Genomic DNA, 20,426 nt, shown 5'->3' with positions numbered 1-20,426 from the left:
ATGTGGGTGTTTCCACATAAACATCCATTCACAGGCCGTGCGAATGTAAGCCCTGTGCAAGGGGGGCGGACCAGCATTCATCGGGCGGCATCTGGTGGACTCGCAAGGCTGCGAATTCTACCAGAATAACCACCTTTGTCACACAGTGTCAACTCAACTGAAGAGGCATGTGTGAAGAATCCAGATGAGGGTTTATTTCAAGCTGATATTCTTGTGATGATGCACAAAACAGTAGGTGAAAAGATAATAAATTTGCCAGAGCTTAACAGGAAGCAATTGAAGGCTATAATGACAGACACACGATGTGCTAGAGATCGGAAGAAAGGCAGGGCTAATGCCATCAGAGCCTAGCTACAGGAAATCAGGAGGGACAAACTTCACAAGATGCAAATAGTAACTTGACAGAAACTTTAACAACAGATGAAACACATATATTGTGGGACATGACAATTGTTAATGATCTCAACAACAATAATATACAGATGGAGCTGCCGTCATTCAGCGGGGGTCTGGCGGTCAGATCGCCAACCGCCGGAAGGGGACGCTCACGCATCCCTGCTGCCTCCCCCCCCCCCCCCCCCACCTAACCCTGCCCATCTGCCTAAATCTGAGATGGCAAGGGTTTGCATCGAAAAACTGGGACGTGTGTGTGCGTGAGGTGCTTGCGCTTCCCTGTCATATAGAGTGCCTCTCAGCTGACAATTGCCAGCAGGGGCATTCTGGCGAACGCCGGCGCTGTCTGAGAGGCGCTCCATCTATAGTTTATATATTCTATTGCAGTGGTTCCCGTTTTTTTTTTTTATCACGGCACCCTACAGTATCAGGATTTTATACATGGCACCCCTAAGCCAAAAGTTTCTGATTGAGAAATTAAGAAATCTTTAGGTTTAATTATGTAGTGAGGGACAAGATTTGCTTCTACTCACACAGTTTATGACTGGCAGCCACAAACACTGGTTTTGCCAATTGCATTGATCATAATTCTTTTAAATTGGTCCTGGACCACCAAACCGAGGCACCCCTGCAAGGCTTCCAAGGCACCCCAGGGTGCCACAGCACACAGTTTGGTTGATTTTCTGAGATTTGATACAAGGTCTGAATTAAGGCCCCCATACACTATGCGATTTTGGGACGATTTCATCCGATTTCGGCACTTTGTGCCAATAATCGGGTGATATCGGCCCAAAATCGTAGGTGTGTGATATCTGATCCGATCCGATGCGCGGTCCCGTGTGCATCGGACCGGATCAGGGAGGTCGGACGGTCTGTACATACGATCACGTCCAACCTCCCTGTATGCATATGCCTGCCACCTGACAGGCATATGCATGCAGACACCGGGGGGACCAGTGGGGCGGGCAGCAGGTCCCTGAGCGCCGGCGAGTGCTGCTGACTGACCTGGCCGGGCATTGTACTTACACATAGCAGCAGCGGGGACGGGCAGCGCAGTGGCGGCTATTATATTTTTAAAAATACTTGTCAAATGACCGGCCGCTTTCTGATTGGCTGAGAGCTCTCCGGCCAATCAGAGAGCGGCCGGTCATTTGACAAGTATTTTAAAAATCTAATAGCCGCCACTGCGCTGCCCGTCCCCGCTGCTGCTATGTGTAAGTACACTGCCCGGCCAGGTCAGCAGCGCTCACCGCACCCGCCGCCTGCCCCCACCACCGCCGCCACTGCCCGTCCCCACTACTGCCGCTGCCCGCCCCCACTACTCCTCACCGCCCTGCAGCTCCCCGGGGTTTTTTTTACATGGGATAAATCGCATGCGATTTATACCATGTAAAAAATGGCACATCAAGTGCCAAATTGTATGTGAGCCTCCCGGGGAGCTGCCGGGCAGCTCGCAGGTAAATTGGGTCCGACTTGTCCCTAGGACAAGTCGGCCTAATGTATGGGGGCCTTTAGTCTCTTCATCAGGGTAAAGGGTGTCATCAATGCTGAGAAATACAGACAGGAACTTATTCAACATGTAATGGCGTCATGGAGGCATATGATTGGCTCCAAATTTATTCTGCAGCAGAACAAGCTCCTTCTACATACAGCCAATGTCATTAAGAATAGGTATGGGTTGTTAGGACAACAGTGTCTAGGTTGACAGTTAAAAGGTGGACCACTATTGGTCAACAATCAAAAGGTCGACATGTATTAGGTAGACATGGCCAAAAGTTGACACAAGCAAAAGGTCTACATGAAAAAAAGGTAGACATGAGTTTTTCAAATGTATTGCTGTCTATGTCAACATAGGTTGACTTAAGGCCCCCATACATCTGAAAGACATTGCACCCAGTCATACAATCTCAATGGATTGTAAAATGGATTGTATGCACACAATCATGCAATGCCGGCCCCAGGGGATTGGAGGATTGGTCCTATGATCTGACGTGCTGCACGTCAGATCAGTTGGGATTGGGAGCAGATTACATGTGCTTTTAAGCACATGCAATTTGTCTTTAGATGGCTCATGTGACACTCTCTCCCTGACTAGCAGAGAAGAGAGGCACAGTTTTGCGGGCATCCCGCGGCAGTGAAGACGCTGTGAGCCTCAGAAGTTTCCAGTGGCAGACAGCTGAAGAGAGCGGTGGTCGTCCTTTTGCACAATTCTGTCACTACACTGGAAACAGTTTTCAGAGGATTGCTGCATTGGGGCTATTTAATAATGGCATAACACAGCAGATGTGAGCAGATTGGTAGTTGTGGCAACCTGTAAATAAATAAATTAAAAAAACAGGATGTTTAGTACTCCTGTCCTTTTAATCCTAGTAGGTCAGCCCCCTATTTAAATGAAGCTTCAATCATACAATCATGCAGCAGATGGATTGTATGATGAATTGTATGACAGATTGTGAGTACATTGTTTGTCCAAAAACCACCAAGGACTGCCGGGGAGTTGAAGGGAAATTGGTACTTATGTAGTACCTGGGCGCCCGATTTAGAAATCGGGTCGGATCGGGCACATCGCATCGCATGCGACCATCGGATGCGATGCGAAGACCCGATTTTTCCATAGGAATCAATGTTAAAATGGACTGAGTCCATTTTAACATGGAATTCAATGGGAAAAAGGGGTCCTTTTCATACCCCTACTATCCAAGTGGGCATGGAGTTGGATATAAACCTGTGGCGAGCGTAGCGAGCCCCGCGAGGGGACACAGAATACCGTTCGCTCGCCACACTTCGGGCTCGGTGGCTCGCTACGCTCGCCACAGGTTTCAACCCAACTCCATGCACACTTGGATAGTAGGGGTATGAAAAGGACCCCTTTTTCCCATTGAATTCCATGTTAAAATGGACTCAGTCCATTTTAACATTGATTCCTATGGAAAAATCGGGTCATCGCATCGCATCCGATGGTCGCATGCGATATCGCATCGCATCTGATTGTATGCCTTAACTTAAGGCATACAATCAAAAAATCGGGCGCCCAGATACTACATAAGTACCGGGAAATTTGACATAATCATGATTGTAAGACTGGTCTTTCTGATGTATGGCCAGCTTTAGTCTGCCTCTATGCCCAATGGGATACTAAAGTATGAAAAGGTCAGTTTTAGGAAAATAAATAAATCATAAAAACGCATGTTGACCTTTTCCTCGCGTCGCCCTTTTCACTGTCGACCCAATGACCGCATCACTTAAGAACTTCTTCAGCATAAAGAAGAACACAGAGTCCTGGAAGTTATGACATGGTCTCACAAAGCCCTGATCTAAATATCATCCAGTCTAGGAATACATTAAAGACTAGAGCAAGCCTACATACACAGCAGATCTGTGGTTAGTGCTGCACATCAATCCTAGCATTGTCGCAAGCGCGCATATCGTTCATACACACTGTGGGCCAGATGTACTCAGCTTGAAAAGTGATAAAATGGAGAGCGGTAAACCAGTAGCCAATCAGCTGCTAACTGTCATACTACAGCGTGTGCTTAAAAAAATGACAGGTAGGAGCTGATTTGTTGGGGTTTGATTACTCTAGATTTTATCACTTTTCAAGGATTAGTACATCTCGCCCTGATAGGCTGGTGTCATCAACTTATCGCCAAGTGTGTGACCGGCTTTGCCTACACTCAAAACTAGTATACATACAGTCAGGCTTCAGCAAAATGCTAACTCCTAAAGTTCTACTACTGACCCCAGCATTCCCAGACCCGTTGATACTGAGACTGGTAGTACTTCTCAAGCTGTGCTGGATGAGTTTTACTTACAGTTGTCACACACCATCCTCTCAGTCTCCGGTCTCCTCTCTAGGCAGCTGAGATCTGTAAACAAGAGGCACTTCCTGCGACGTCACTTCCGTCATCCCTCTCTGAGCCGCTGCGTGTCACGTGCTCCCAAACGAGAAGCTGATTGGCTGCCGGCTGTGCCGCTCGGGTACAGGTGAGGCGGGAGGGTGGAGGTGACCGGACAGGTGAGGAGTCGCTCAGGTTACCGGCGTCCCGACGCTTGGTGCCTTGCTCAAGGTCAGCTCTCCTTACTCGTAGTGCAGGCTTCTGTGCCGACCGCATGGGGTGAGCTATGCCGGGACCTTGGCATGGTGTGCGTACCCATATGTAGTGTGTGATATTACATCCGCTTAATGACTCGGATGATCTATACAGGTGACCGTGCTGTGACATGGCTGCATTCACATGACTGTGCTGTGGTGCAGCAGGGCTGCATGCATGTAGCTACTGCGTGTGCTGTGTACATCTGCTGTGTTGTAGCACGGCTGCATGCGCTGTGCGCAACTGTTGCGCCACGGCTGCATGCGCTGTGCGCAACTGTTGCGCCACGGCTGCATGCGCTGTGCGCAACTGTTGCGCCACGGCTGCATGCGATGTGCGCAACTGTTGCGCCACGGCTGCATGCGATGTGCGCAACTGTTGCGCCACGGCTGCATGCGCTGTGTGCAACTGTTGCGCCACGGCTGCATGCGCTGTGCGCAACTGTTGCGCCACGGCTGCATGCGCTGTGCGCAACTGTTGCGCCACGGCTGCATGCGCTGTGCGCATCTGTTGCACCACGGCTGCATGCGCTGTGCGCAACTGTTGCGCCACGGCTGCATGCGATGTGTGCAACTGTTGCGCCACGGCTGCATGTGCTGTACATAATAGTGCAGTTACGCGTCCATAACTTATGTGCTTGAACTTGCGGCACCTGTATTGCGCATATGTAGTACAGGTTTGTGTCATCAGTAGAAAACTCACTGACAGTCTAAAGCAGGATCTCTGTTGGAAGATGAAGATTTCTTGGCCTTTTGGTAGTAACTGCAGGGGCTGGTTTGTTCCACCCAACATGTTTCCGCAACCAGCCGATGGTGTCGCAGGTGATTAAACACCTGCTGTATAACCGAGGAAGCAGCAGCAGCTATATCATTCCCAGCCACATCTGAATCAGGACTGTGCTACATATAACTAGACTGTAATGCAGCATGGCTGTATACATTATGCTGACATACATCTATTAAATGCTGTCTCCTATTATTCTATCTTAGCCTATTGAGCCCAGCCTTCGCCAGGTTAAGGGTGAGTCCTGTCCTTCTACACTTATACGGCATACGCACAGAGCCATTGTAACCCTATTTGTAAACGAGATTTCTTAGAAATTAAGCACAGATCGCTCCGTGTGTAGGCACTCCAGCAGCGGCGATGCGCTGTCCCGCATGTCACCATCTCTGGACTACATTTATACTACATTCAGTATAAATCTAGTCAGCACCAGTGTTCTCTCACCAGAGAACATTTGCTGTAACAGATCGCTCAGCATGCATTGCTCTGTGCTGAGCAGTCGGGTCTTCGGTGGGTCAGACCCGGGTCAGCGGCGGTGTAAATGGGACACGCCGTGTCCCTTTACACGGGACTTCTACCCAGGTCCTGACCTGAGTAGAACACGGCTAGGACCTGGGTAGAGGGCGGTGGTAATGGGTACGCCGGGTCATCCGACCCGGCTCCCATTTACATCAATGGGGGATGTGCAACCTGTGGACCACAGTGTCCGCAGGGTGGGGGGGGGGGGCACAGACAGCCTGCGCTGCTGTCTGCTATACTCTGCAGACAGCAGCAGCGGAGGAGGTGAATGGATACCTGTGTGCAGCATCCATTCACCTCCCGGACGATGGATGGGGGGGTGCACGAGGGCTGGGGGCAGGCCAGCAGCTTACCTTGGTGCTGGGCTGCCCCCTGATCGCCGGTCCCAGTGGGGATGATCGCGGTCCCCGCACTTGGAGATGATGTCATCTCCAAGAGCATCTGTTATGTGATCTCTGCGATCAGATCTGAATAAGGGCCGAAGTCTCTTGAGTCTGTTCATAGGGGATCCTGCTTCACCTGCCTGAGGCCAAATCCCTGACAAGTGCCAGATTGCACAGCTAGTCCCTGGTGTATTTAATAGCTGTGGTAATTTACCGCAGCTAATAGGACACTCCCTGTTCATTTATTTGATTAATTGACCATCCCTACGTGAGTCACCCTGTGATGTAACTGGGTTTACCCTTAATCCTGCAAGCTATCCATGTTGGATTCCCAGGTCATTGGACCCAGATTAACCCTATTCAACTGAGACACAATCCGGGTTATCATGGCAATAACCCTTTTAACCAGTTTTAGCAGCAGCGGAGATGGGGTATTGGCGTACATTAATGGTGGTTTTTGTGCACCAATGTCCTCCTTTACAGTTCTCTGCGTGAATTGCATAAATGCACCTGTGAAGCAGCATAAAGTCCCTCTAACTATAATATTTATGTGGGTGTACTGGAAATGACGCACATATTCAGCATATCAAGCAGTGTAATCTGTCTGGTGCCAGAGAACAGACGTCAATGAATCTTAAACGTAAGATGTATGATGTGGCTGCACACCAGATCTGATCCAAAACCACTTTAATGTAGCCATTCCCGGAATTTATTTAGAAAAATCAGGTTTCTGGAAAACGGACATATAATAGAGGAGGAGCGGAATCTGAGTTCTGTTTGGCTACATAAATGGTGATTGCGCCTAAACTTGCTGAATACTAATAATTTCCAACACACTTTTTCTGCTGAATTCTGAAGCTTGAAGCTGAGCTGTAACACAGGAAATGATTGTTCTATCCAGTAATACACAGACTGGTCCCAGCAGTTATCATCTTCTAATCTGCAGTGATTTAGTATACAACCCATGTACTCAACCTTCTGGCCTTGCAGTAATTTGCATGTGTGTGTGTGTATATATTGTACTGTAAACGTGTATTGAACTGGTAAAAAAAATTATTTTTCATTTGGAATTCCTCTATTTCCTAGATGTAACCTGCTAAACATAATCCATACGTGACACCTCGACCAATGCAAGCAATTGCTTTCCTTCTATAGTGTGAGTATTTATGGCTTTGGTGCAACTTAATGCTTCAGGTCAAAATAATTGCGTGTCCCCACTGATACTATCACCACCCACTTGCCTAATCAACCATCCACATACCTCGCCAGTCTTTTTTTACCACATGTATAACCCTTGGGTTTTAATTGAAGCTATACACACATTAATGACTGCACTGCAATGCTTTGTGGAACTGGATTTTGTTTCATGGTGACTCTGGCCTTGGTGGGAACAGGTTGGGTTGGTGATTTAGTGTACATTCTAGGATTTTTTTTATAGAGCAGGGTGCTGACACCAGACAGGGCACTTTTTTCAATTGGGAGGGCACATTTTTTATTAGAAATTTACATTAGAAACAAAACAAAAACCCCCATATTTTATATATATATAGATATATATATCCAATGATATAGAGCGCACTCACCAGACTTTTTCCAGAATCCTTTTTAAAATCACAAAACTTTATTGATCCATTTTAAAAGTGGTCGACGTTTCGGGTCCACAGCTGACCCGAAACGTCGACCACTTTTAAAATGGATCAATAAAGTTTTGTGATTTTAAAAAGGATTCTGGAAAAAGTCTGGTGAGTGCGCTCTATATCATTGGATATCTATGGCTAACACCACTAAGTGTGACACCTGAGTTTATTGACACCCCAGCATCTATTGGAAGAATTTTGTGAGTGCTTATTTCTCTACTCGGATATATAAAATTGCACACTGCACTAGGATCACGCCCTTTAAACATTGTCATACTATGCTATTCTCATTACATATTCTGTCGTAATGACAATTACACATTATGACACACACTGTAATGCCTCTTACACATTATACCACACATCATAATACGCATTACACATGATGGCATACACTGTAATACCCATTAGACATGATGGCACACACCGAATGCTCTAAGAGGCATGTCAGCGTGGTGGGGGCAGCATAAGGGCGCACAGTGCCACACACAAAAAGGGCAGGGTGCATTTTGAGGTCTTAACAAAGAAGCATAGAGGGAACACTATTGATTCAGTGCTGGGTGGGGCAGGAATGTAGAAGTTTAGGGAAGAGTGGGGTGGGGAATCCATACCCCTCACTTCTCCCCAACAGCCTGTCCTCTGGCAGTGCACGTACACAGAACTCATACAGAAGTGGACAGAGCAAAAAGCAGGAAGACTTAATACAAAAACTCAAAAGGAGGAGAGCGTAAGGGGATAACGGGGAGGAATGGAGTTAAAGCTCATTCGTTTGCGACTCCATGCATGATGGTTCCAAAATACTACTTTTATACAGTATATTTATGTTGCGCTCTTCTGAAGAATGCTAGCCACATTTCCTAACCGTTTCTTCCTTCCACAATTCAATGTAAGCCCATTTTGTTTGATTGAAATGTTTGGCATTTTCTTTATGCAAAGTATTGTAATGTAAAGATTGCCTCACACAAAAGTTTGCATGCTGTAATCCGATTTTTTTAATAAGAAAAAGAAAATACATGCCTATCCAAGACCCATCTGTTATGTGATCATCAACATTATGTTAAACTGAATCATATCATCTTCTCCAGGCATTCCCAATATCGGTCCTCAAGGCACACCAACAGTGCAGGTTTTAGTGATATCCAGGCTTCAGCACAGATGGTTTAATCAGAATCACTCAGGTACTAATTAAGTCACATGTGCTCAAACCTGGATATCACTAAAACCTGCACTGTTGGTGTGCCTTGAGGACCGTGGTTGGGAATGCCTGATCTACTCAGTAGCTGGTAATAAGCCTCACAAACTGATGCCACTCCTAACGATGTGAGCCCGGTAATAAGCTTTACCAATGATGCCGCCACACAGATGTTATAGAGTGGATGGAGGTGTGCGTGTTGCCCCTGTTTTTGTATAGTTGCTTACTTGCAGCTGTTGGTTCAACCCATATAATGGCTGCTCTTTAAGTCTTGTAAGGGTGCTCTGGAAGGTCTGTGGCAATGATTGCTATTTTAGGGTTTCAGCCTTTACAGAGTGGCAACTAATGTAAAAACAATATCCAACACAAATTCTGTCAAGGCACGGAACGTTTTCATTATACATAGGTGTTTGTGATGTGTTTGCGAAGCCATACGTATCTCTCACTAGGTCAGGCTGCTTTGCTCTGCTCCAGTGTGTGAGTTCTAGTCATACTCTTTGTTTTTGTGGTCCTAAGAGACACAATGGATGAAATGGAGCTAAGGCGGCTCTCGGTTGGACACGTCCTGAGTGTGCTGGCGGTGTTCTTCTCATTGTGCATCCCACCACTCCTCCTAGAAGACTTCTCACTTTTGGGAACGCACCTCACTTGGATGGGAATCTGCTCCACCTGCGTCCTTGCTGTTAATTTACTATTACTGCTGACGCTGAAACCAAATCCTTCAACCAAAAGAAGCTCATTTGGAAATAAGGTAATAAATCTTTGTTCTTGAAACCTTTGTCATTGAAATTCATTTGTTTTCATCATCTACTTGTAAGTTAATTCTGAAGATTTGACTTCACTAGCCAGGTATACATTATGCAATTAGCTGCCCGGTATATAGTTAATATGCCGACAGTCGGGATCATGATGGTCACATTCCCAACCACTGACATTACAGCCAGCCGGAATCCCAGTGCACAGGGCCTTTTCTCCCTTGTGGGGGAATACACCTTGTGGCTAACAAAGTGAACCATCGTGTCCCCTGGCATCTTTCCGGCTGTTCTCCATTCAGCCACTTTGCAGACATTATGACTGAGATTTCCTCCAGCTATAGTCATTTTCACATCATTACTGGTCCAAGGGGGAGATGTAGCAAAGGTTGGAGAGCAGTAAAGCACTGACCAACTGCTCCTGTCGTTTTTCAAACAGCCTTTGGAAGAGCAGTTAAGAGCTGATTGGCTATTACTTTATCTCTCTCCATGGCCTGATACATATTCCTCCAAGGTTCATTCCCTGTATATTTTTCCTGCAGGTCAGTAAGCTGTACAGATCCTGTAAATACTTCTTGGCTTCCTGTCTGCTGTTTCATGGGATTATAGTTCTGTACGGCGCTCCTCTTGTAGAGTAAGTATTAAGTAAGGTCCTCCTTTGCACAACTCTGACTATGGGACTAATTCAGCATGGATTGCTAATCCGAGAAAATAAAAATGCCACAGCTCATAAAGTAAGAAAAAACGCCCAATAGCAATGCATTATCAAATCCCGCAACATCGAAGAGTATGTTCCAATTCCACTAATCTGCTACAGAGACAGGCAGTGACGCCAGAGACCCACGCCAAAAACACCTTGGCATGCCTGAGTTTTTTCAAACATACCCAGAAAGTGGCATGTGCCAGAAAGTACCCATAAACGCTGGCTTCCTGTCAATCAAACTGCGACTGCTATGTTTACCGAACGTTGTGGTTTTTTTGCGCAGTTTGGCCAGATTGAGAATTTTTAAAAACAATCCATGGTGAATTAGGCGCCTCTGTACTGATTGGCTGTTGTATCTGTGATTCCTTTCACATGTGATGGATCGCATGCGAGCCCTGTTCCCTGCCGCTGAGAGGAGGGTTGAAGGTTGGACCTGCATGCTGTCTGACCTCCGACCCAGGTCCAATGATCACGGGACTGCGCATCAGACCTGAGGGGACAGCACATGCACCCAATTTTGGGTGGAATCGGCCCACAACGTGGTAGTGTATTGGGGGCCTTAAGACTGTAACATACTTGGAACCACTGCCACGTGCTGGCCATTGCTTCTGATTGCTCTCCTGCAAGTTCTAATATGTTGTTTTATGACTCCACATTATAATGCTGCCAGGAGAGCACAGGGATGAGGGAAATCCCATCACTTGCTATCAGTAGAACATCTAAAGGGGTGTACACATGGTGACATTTTGGCAGGAGATTTTGACTAGGTAGACCAAATCGGCTAGAAGGTTAGCCAAAATCTCCCAGTTTTTCTGCTGCTTAGTCAATATTGTCTAGCATAGATTGACTGACTGTGCAGGCAAGGCAATTTTGACTAGATCATAGACCATGGGTCTTCAAACTGTGGCCCTCCAGATGTTGTGAAACTACAAATCCCAGAATGCCTTGCCACTGTTTTAACACTCCCTTATAGCAAAACTGTGGCAAGGCATGCTGGGATTTGTAGCTTCACAACATCTGGAGGGCCGCAGTTTGAAGACCCATGTCATAGACTATCACTGCTTAGACAAAATCCCTTAGTTAAAATCTCCAGTGCATCTAGCCAAAATTGCTTAGTCGAAATTAGCCATTAGTCAATATCTCACCGTGTGTATGCGGCTTTACAGCTGTTGTGGAGAGCCAACACAGCTATTATCAGTGCTCTCTGCAAAGTAAATAAGACATGTTGGGGGAAATGTACTAAGATGTGAGCTGTATTTCACATGGGATGTTGCTATGAGCAACTATTATCTTCTAGAAGGTGCTAGAAAAATGGGAAGTAGTTTTTGATTGGTTGCCCAGAGCAACATCCCATGTGAAATACAACTCGCATCTTTAGTAGATTTTCCCCATTGTAACTTTTACTGGTATTGGTCCACTAAACTCTCATTGCTGTTTTCTTTACAGATCATTTGCAGAGACCTTTTTATTTGCAGTTCTGTTATCTTCCTTCACAACATCTCGCTGTATTTGTATATTGGGACCAAACTTCCACGCATGGGTCAGGGTGTTCAGTAAAGATGGGTATGTTTTCAATATGTGTTTTTTTTTTTTTTACCTTTTAAGAGTCTAGTATAATACAGTTGTGAGTATACTTTGTAAATACTTTGTGATAGAAATGGTTGTGGGTGGTCAGTCGCACAAAACCAGATGGTATTCACTATAATCTATATAGGCCACCTTATTGCTCTCTCTAATGGTGCATACACACTGTTCGATTCCGTTTTCAATTTAACTTGTATTAGATATTGACTATGTGACCTGCTCCTTTTTGATTTCTACAATTTTATATTCGATTTTTCCATTCGATGTGCATTAGATTTGCTAGTAGATCAACACTGGCTTCAGGCAGGAGATGGACATTGAATCGAATGCTGCAGTGAACACATTAGATTTCCACTATAGAGTCTTGTCTGCCAAGACTATTTTTCTATTCGAATTACACTAGACGGGAGCGCGTATTGGTATCAAATCTGCATTGAATGTAGAAAAACCATTCGATGCCCATTCGATTTTCTATTTGATTTTGCTTCTATAAGTGCATAGTGCATATCTCACCGTGTGTATGCTCTATAAGATAATATCTGTTTTGGGAGCATCTGGGGTGTTCTACCACTGGACCGAAGGAATTCAAGAGCATTTAAAAGAAAATTTTGACCTGAAATATAACTTAATTTAATCTTTATAAAAAAAAAAATGACGAATATAAAAACACGCATATATAGGTGAACGCAACAAACACAGGGGGTTGTTAAAATGCTGATGTGGGTGTTTCAATTCACTGAATGTCTTCTTTTAATAATATTGTAAATCAAATTCTTAGTGCATTTATTTCCTCATAATACAAGTTTGATAAACTGATGCTGCTTTCACACCGCAAAACCTGCATAGACCCGGTATTTAAAATGTTTGTTAAAACGGGTCAGAGCAAGTTTAACCCCTTTCACACCGCATGTAAGTATAAAGCAGGTTTGCGGTGTGAAAGCAGCATGATGAGAGGCAGGTCCCACTCTGCCCAGCCCAGTCAAATCGGGTCCCGCTCATTACATATGCACGGCTCATTACATATGCACTGCGTTGGTTCCGCTCATTAATATTTTTCTCAGGTTCTGACCAATATTAAGCCAGGTTCTTTGTACATGCCAAATAATTGAATGCAAATGTTGTTTTACTTAATACCATATTTAATTTGTTTCAGGGCAATGTCAGTCTGGGATCTGAGTCTAAGGATCACAACGATCTGCAGTATAGTAGGAGCTTGGCTGGGGGCATTTCCTATACCGTTAGATTGGGACAGGCCTTGGCAGGTTAGTTGTTCATACCAAAGTAATATATCTGACTAATCAGTACATACATTTTACACTAGTTTGGATTTCATCAGTCCAAGTATGTGTTGCGGAAGTTTCATATAAGGAGAATTAAACGTGTATGCGAGTTTAGTATATACAGGCTCGATTTAGTTAAACCCTCCCACATGTTCCGTTACATTTACCAATTCATGGTTCCAGACTCACTGATTGTTGTTTGCAGGGCTGGTACAGAAAGCTGTGAATACAGGACTAATTGAATCAACCCCTACTAACCAAAAACTGGATAGCGCAATAATGACCATCGGTCAAAGATCGCACTGTCAAGCCGACTTGATGGTCCGAAAAAGTAATTGGATACTGGCTTTAATTCTTAATTAGTTATCGAAGTTAAAATGACATTGGTGTCCTGAGACAATTCAGGGGCTCAGTGGACAGAGGCACCGACCACATCTACATGGGATTTGAATTTTTGCTGCTAGCAAGTAGCTTCTGCCAACCCCTAATATTTTATTTACAGTTTCTTATATAGCGCAGCTTATTCCGTTGCGCTTTACAATTGGAAACAACAGTGATTAAACAAACTGGGTAGATACAAACCGACATGGAGGTAGGAGGGCCCTGCTCGCAAGCTTACAATCTATAGCTATAGTCGCATGTGCCTATCTCTCATTAACATCAAAACAAAAGTAATTTTCTAGCATGTGGTTCTTTACCACAGAGTGTCTCCTTTGTTACATATAAGGAAAGAAATCCTCTTATTTTATACCATGAAATGATCTGAATTTGTAATCCCTAAATTGTGCTCTCTGCTTAAGATTAATATTCCTGAGAATATAGACTAACGACGCACAGAGAACCAGTGTCTGCCGCACCTCCGGCCATAAAGGTCCATAAAGTTTGACAAATATAATATGTTAAGTAGTGAGTCACATGACACATGCTTCAAAGAATTTAGATTCTTATTTGATAACTGGGGCGTGGTCTAGATAATGGGGGGGGGGGGGGGGGAGTCGACACCATTTTTTTTTTTTAGGGTGTAATGTTTAACCATATATGACACAAATAAGAATTTTATTTGTTTTCTTCATGTCAACCTTTTAACCCGGGTGAGCTTCTGTACGTGTGTCAACTTATTGATTGTCGATCTATGATCCACCACCTGATTACTGACCATTTCAGATACAACACTCCAGTTGTTGTTGAACTACACATCCCAGCATGCCATACATCATTTTTAGCATGGCCAAATATCAAAACTGTAGCAGAGCATGCTGGGATGTGTAGTTCAACAACAGATGGAGTGTCAAGGTTAGCCATGACTGGTGTACAGTATAGTAACCTTATTAAAAATGCTTAATAATCAGCTTTGACCCAAGTGTTGCAGTTGTACTTCGCCAATGACATTCTGGACCTCCACCCACCATTACAATTAGGGTGGCCAATCCCGGGATCGGGATCGGCGGGATCCCGGGATTTGGCCCTAAAAATGCCGGGATTTGAATCCCGGGATTGGAAGTTCCAATCCCGGGATTGCGGGTTTGGCCTGCGCAAATCTAATGTCGGGCAGCGCTGAGACCAGCTCAGACGCTGCCCGGCTTCTCCCAAACCCCGGCGAGCTGCTCTGTCGCTGCGTGCAGCATGACCTGATGTCATAGGTCACGCTGCGCAGCGCGTCTGATGCTCCGTGCACGCTCACCGCTAGGCATTAACTGCTGCCCGGGTACTGCGACGTCAGTCTCCCGCACATCTGCAGGCCTCCAGACCACCACTGCCCGGCTACCGCACATCTGCCCGCCTCCAGACCACCCGCACACGGCCCCCAATGAAAGCCGCCGGCCTCTGAACATCACTGCCCGGCTCCCGCAGCAATGGCCGGGTGAGTTAGACTGGGTTTGGGGGGGACTAAAGTTTGTCATTATATTGACGAACTCAATCCCGGGTATCCCGGGAATCCCGGGATTAGGCATTTTTCAATCCCGAATCCCGGGATTGAAAAATAGCCCCGGGATTGGCATCCCTAATTACAATACCTTGGCAGAAAGAAAGACCAGAACACACAATTCAGAAGCTTGTAATAAATACTACACAGGTTTATTAGGCATGATAAATGAGCTATGCTTATCACATCAGCAATATTGGCTCCAAAGAACGACTGAGGCACATTGGCATGATCAAGTTGTGCAGAGGCTTGCACGGAGGCTGTGCCACGCTTGCTTGTGTGTGTACTATATATATATATATATATATATATATATAAGTGATGCACATTTCAACAAGACATGTACTATACCTCAGCTCTAAGTTACTGCCTCCATTTTGGCGCTGGCTGCTTTTCAGAGCCTTTACTATACAAAATATTCTATTTCATCTATATCATTTGTGTGTTATTCAGATCTGTGGAAAAGTGTTAAAGAAATCCATTCTCTTGGCGACCAGTTTTGCCGTCTTTAAATAATCACATAGCGTCTCTTAACTTTTGAATGTAAAAACCACTATATAAAAAGTGCCTTTTCCGTTATCCAATAGAAAATTAGGACCGTATCCACCATATAAAATGCAGCTATACAAAAGAAGCCACACTGGTTTAATAATCTTTAGCACTGTCCTAGTAAATCCAAATGACCCCCTCTAGTGCTGTGCCACTGTGGATGCATACCTGCCATGAGGACACAGTCACATTGTAGTACTTACCGCTGTGCTTTACGCTTCTTGAGCACATATACAAGTTCTTTGCCCATTCTGATGTTTAGAGCGCAGCATTTTGAATGTTTGTAAATATATGAAAGCCCATAGTAAACTCACTGTCTGGTGCCGCTCCTATGGGGCGATCTCACTCGATCGCTTAGAAAATGCCCCTACATCGCTCCGTGTGTAGGGGTTAAAGCGGTAGCAATGTGCCGACCGGCAATTAATATTGTGCATGCTGGATAAATCACCGATGCCTGGGCTAGTGTTATCACTGGAGAACACTGGCTCAGACAGATCGCACAGCACACAGTGCCGATACATCGCTGTGTGCTGAGCGATCTAGCATTGATCTGAATGCTCCTCACATCTCCCCGTGTGTGGGCCCCATTAGGTCTCCTACTCCATCACATCTCCCTTTTCTTGTACTATACTACTAGTTTAGGCAAAACAAAGGGACGCTGTATTTCACGTCATACAGATGGAGCGCCTCCCAGCCAGCTCAGGGAATCGCAGCTGGCGGAGAAGCGCTCCATCTGCCGGGGACACGAAAGCTTCTCACACGCGCACGCCTCTCCATCACACAGCGGTGGGGAGCCGATTCCCTGCCCGTCTCCATTAGTGGGGGGTGCTGGTAGCTATGGGGGAGCAGCATGAAGGCGGCAGAGGGCTCTTCTGGCAGCTGGCGAGTGTCGGCCGGTGGTGATTCTATCGCCAGGAGCAGCTCTAATGAGGAGCTCCATCTGTACTTTGTATATAAACGTGATATTCTGGGGATGTGCAAATATTTGATTCCAACACAATAAAAGCTCTACTCTAACCCACTATACTAGTTACTCCTCCAAAAAGAATTCTCCGTCTCCAGTAGGTTATGTTCATTAGATTATCTTTCTAAATGTTGCATCTCTAATGCTGGGTACACACTGACCGTATGATTGAACGCCCAATGTATTGATGGGTACTTCCTAATCTTGTATACGCTGTACAGTTCTGGAACTTGAAAAGGTTCAGAGGAGAGCAACTAAATTAATAAAGGGTCTGGAGTCATTGGGTTATGAGGAAAGGTTAGCCAAGCTGGATGTGTTTACATTAGAAAAAAAGGCAATGAAGAGGGGATATGATTAAAATCTATAAAGGGTCAATATAGAGAACAGTCAGGTGATTTGTTTACCATGAGGACGATACACAGGACACGTGGTTACCCATTAAGGTTAGAGGAGATGAAGTTTCACACCCATCGGAGGAAGGGTTTCTTCTACACAGAAAGGACAGTAAACTTTTGGAATACTCTGCCTAAGAAGATTATGATGGCAGACGCAAAAAGTCTCCGATAAATTTCTAGCAGAAAATAGTATATAGGGTTCTAACCATAATTCATAAGGTACTATAGTGTACTCAGCAGTAAATAGGATTGCCATTTTGGATCGTTGTGGATCCTGGCTTCTAACAGATCGGCAGTAACCTTTTCCATCCAGGTCATTACACCGCAGGAGATCTTCTAAATCTATCAAATTCAACCTATGTCTTTTTTCAACCTTGACAACTATAATAGACCATCAGTCACTGATTTGTCTGTCAACGTCGTCGTACCAGGAGTCAGTGGTGATTGACAGCGCAACTGGGTGGGCACATGTTGTTATGTCCATCACAAAGGTTCGGGCATTGCTTACAGAAAACACACTGTCCAGAGATCTATCTGCAGATCAACTTATCGGTAGCTATATCTACCAGTGTGTTCCCAGCTTAACTCCTTTTTGCATTTGGTGGCGGTATCTAATGTGTTATTGCAGGTAAAACTAAAATAACAAACATTGAAGCTTGTCAAGACATAGGAAGAAGTATGGCATTTAATCTTGGTCTACAAACTCCAATATGCTACAACTTGTCCATTCTAGAAGTACGATTTTAAATGGCCATCTATGAGCAAGTCTGAAATGGCTTCTTTATTTCTATGTATTTGATTAGTGGGCACTCTTCATTTGCCTTAAAGTGTACTCATTCCCTACATTGGAGTCATCCATTCTGTGTAGCAGAATCTCCCATTTCTCTAGTCCCCTCACTGAGGTACAGATCTGTTCTATATAGTCTCAATCTAATGCGTTTGATTCAATCCTAATCGAATTGCAAACAAAATCTCACCGTGTGTACACACCTTTACACTGCTAACCCTTTTTAATTGTTTACTGCTTTTTTTATCTGGTTTCTGACACAATGTTTAGCTCGCCAGTCAAGTATGTCGACATGGTCAAGAGTTTGACACAAACAAAAGGTCAACCAGACAACAGTTGACATATGAAAGGGTTGGCATGAGGTTTTTGCATTTTTTTTTTTTTGTCTTTTCCAAACTTTACCATCCACGTGGACTCCATGGATACCAAAAACAATTGGAAAAAAATCATTGTTTCAGGTGTCCACTGTTTCCAAGTCAACCTTTTTCTTGCATCTACCTTTTTCCCCAGTGTCAACCTTGTGCATGTTGACTGCTTTACCGCTCCCATTACAAATTATTCTAGACTTCTATTTTGGAATTACTGTTCTTGGAAACCTCACTAAGGAATGGAAGTTAAGTGGAACTTTCATGTGATGAAGATCTGTATGTTTTGATTCGTACTGGTTAGGGCTTGGGCCCTGGATGATATTAACAGTGGGTGAAAGTATTCAAATACTGTTATATGGACTGTCAGACTAAAGGAGTAGATGATAATAAGTACATCTGTCTTTATGTACTGTTATACAGAGCTTCAGTGTGGAGCCCTAAATGTAGATTATGAATTTCCATCAAACCTAACCTCGAGTATTGAGAAGGTTGACCGGTTAATACATTGCAGAACCCGCACTTACCACCATTTTGGCCTAAAGACCATAAGATCACATAAGCAGCAGCCTATAGAGAGAGATGTGTGATAACATTGTGTGTGATAATTGACGGGGGTCATAAATAATTGTTGACTGTTTATGGATTAAAGCAGGAATAGGAAACCTTTGGCCCTCCAGCTGTTGTTGAAATACACATCCCAGCATGCTCTACTACAGTTTTCTTATTTGATCATGCTGAACCTGTTGCAGGGCATGCTGGGATGTGTATTTCAACAACAACTGGGGGGGGGCAATGGTTCCCCATCCCTGGATTAAAGAAATAATAGTTCCAGCATGGAGACATCACTTGATGTATTATAACTAGGAATTGGGTTATTGTGGCTTTACCCATAGAAGTATAGAACTATTTTCTTTGGCTAAATGCAGCTATGCTCTCTTCCATTAATACCACACACACATGTAGCAACTTCAGCTGCCACCGCTCATTATATTTACTGCTTGACTTACTGGTACTAATTCTCAATAGACATCGCAGCAACAGAATATATGATTAATGTGTTAATATAGGTGCATCTGTTATATAATCCTAATATCCATATAGCTTTGTGCGGACACATTCATAGAAGTGAATAGAGATTGCTTCAGATTTCTCCTTCACTTCATGGTGTTGGCACAGATTAATCTGAGTACTGTGGCTGTAGCTCTAGCTGGGGGGCGCCCCCATGTGGCAAGTGAGAGACGCACACCACCACAGAGAGCATGATCCATGGTGGAAAGGCAAGTCTGAAATTGTTGCCTGCGGGCCCTCCAAATTACAATCGATATTTACTGTATAAGTTTCTTGACACATAGTATAAGTTCCTAGTTATTATAAACTAGACCAATTTCTATTTCTGGATATTTTTTCCTAATATGAAAAATAAATGCTTATTAAAAAAAAAAAAAAAAAAAACAGGTTGCATTTAGAACCTTTTACAGTCTCCACTAAATTGCTTTAATTGAGATGAGAAGCGTAGATCACTGCAACCTCTCACATAAGTGCACAGGACAGATCACTTTCTGCAGAACGTATTCCTGCCATTGTGCTAATAACATCTTGTTTTCTTGCTTGCTGCAGGTATGGCCCATCTCCTGCTCGCTGGGCGCTACTTTGGGGTACTTGGCGGGTCTCCTGCTGACACCTTTATGGATTTACTGGAACAGGAAACGGCTCACATACAAAAGCAGATGACCGGAGCTTTGATGCAATGAGACTTGGGGAGTAGTTACCACGCTACACGCATGGGGTTTCTATATAAAACTTATGACCTGAGAACCTCCATCTTTCCATCGGAAGAATTAAATGAGCGATCCTGTCCACATTGTGTTGTTGCCGATGTTGTATTTGCAAACAGTCAATAAAATGTTTGTGCAGCTGTGGTGCGAGTAACGCGTACCATGTGTTCTCACGGGAGCCGCGCGTGGTCTCACGTGATCAGACAGCAGTTTATACATCTGGAGCCTATTCTCCTCTTCATAAGGTTTTTCTTTGGAGTTAGTATAGCTATAATCGACTCATCAAATACAGACTTCAGTCCTTTCTGCGTCAATGCAGAACACTCAACGTAGCAGTAGGCACCGAT

At 44.6% G+C, this 20,426-nt stretch overlaps 3 protein-coding genes across 6 annotated transcripts in view; 1 reads left to right on the top strand and 2 right to left on the bottom strand.

The window, feature by feature from the left end:
- The window catches only part of CRIPT (CXXC repeat containing interactor of PDZ3 domain), a 22,602-nt gene extending 18,256 nt beyond the window's left edge, over positions 1-4,346 (bottom strand). Inside the window, exon 1 of the mRNA XM_083175735.1 lies at positions 4,206-4,346. Within this exon, the coding sequence (XP_083031861.1) occupies positions 4,206-4,221 (16 nt within the window). The 5' untranslated portion in view covers positions 4,222-4,346. The remainder of the gene's footprint in view (positions 1-4,205) is intronic.
- On the top strand, positions 4,302-20,223 carry PIGF (phosphatidylinositol glycan anchor biosynthesis class F). 4 transcript variants are annotated; one of them, XM_083175730.1, is made up of 7 exons: positions 4,302-4,408; positions 7,256-7,325; positions 9,515-9,749; positions 10,293-10,384; positions 11,900-12,016; positions 13,191-13,299; positions 19,922-20,223. In XM_083175730.1, the coding sequence occupies exons 3-7, from the start codon at positions 9,522-9,524 to the stop codon at positions 20,033-20,035; spliced, it is 660 nt and encodes a 219-aa protein (XP_083031856.1). In that variant the 5' UTR covers positions 4,302-4,408; positions 7,256-7,325; positions 9,515-9,521; the 3' UTR covers positions 20,036-20,223. The 4 variants fall into 4 exon arrangements, with proteins under 4 accessions (XP_083031856.1, XP_083031857.1, XP_083031859.1 ...); XM_083175731.1 differs by having other exon boundaries at positions 4,325-4,460; XM_083175733.1 differs by having other exon boundaries at positions 4,337-4,377.
- Positions 15,367-20,426, bottom strand: part of RHOQ (ras homolog family member Q) — a 47,463-nt gene continuing 42,403 nt past the window's right edge. The window contains exon 5 of the mRNA XM_083175734.1: positions 15,367-20,426. Within this exon, the coding sequence (XP_083031860.1) occupies positions 20,271-20,426 (156 nt within the window). The 3' untranslated portion in view covers positions 15,367-20,270.

This window comes from Crinia signifera, chromosome 3 (assembly GCF_055691185.1).
Source record: "Crinia signifera chromosome 3, ASM5569118v1, whole genome shotgun sequence".
Lineage (NCBI taxonomy): Eukaryota > Metazoa > Chordata > Amphibia > Anura > Myobatrachidae > Crinia > Crinia signifera.
This window is presented reverse-complemented; position numbering and strand designations above follow the sequence as displayed.

Bases quoted from the DNA above. Each gene is read 5' to 3' on its own strand.
- PIGF (XM_083175730.1), top strand. From the start codon at position 9,522: ATGGATGAAATGGAGCTAAGGCGGCTCTCGGTTGGACACGTCCTGAGT. The intron at 10,385-11,899 runs GTAAGTATTAAG...TTTTCTTTACAG, and splicing joins TACGGCGCTCCTCTTGTAGA to ATCATTTGCAGAGACCTTTT. The intron at 12,017-13,190 runs GTATGTTTTCAA...AATTTGTTTCAG, and splicing joins AGGGTGTTCAGTAAAGATGG to GGCAATGTCAGTCTGGGATC.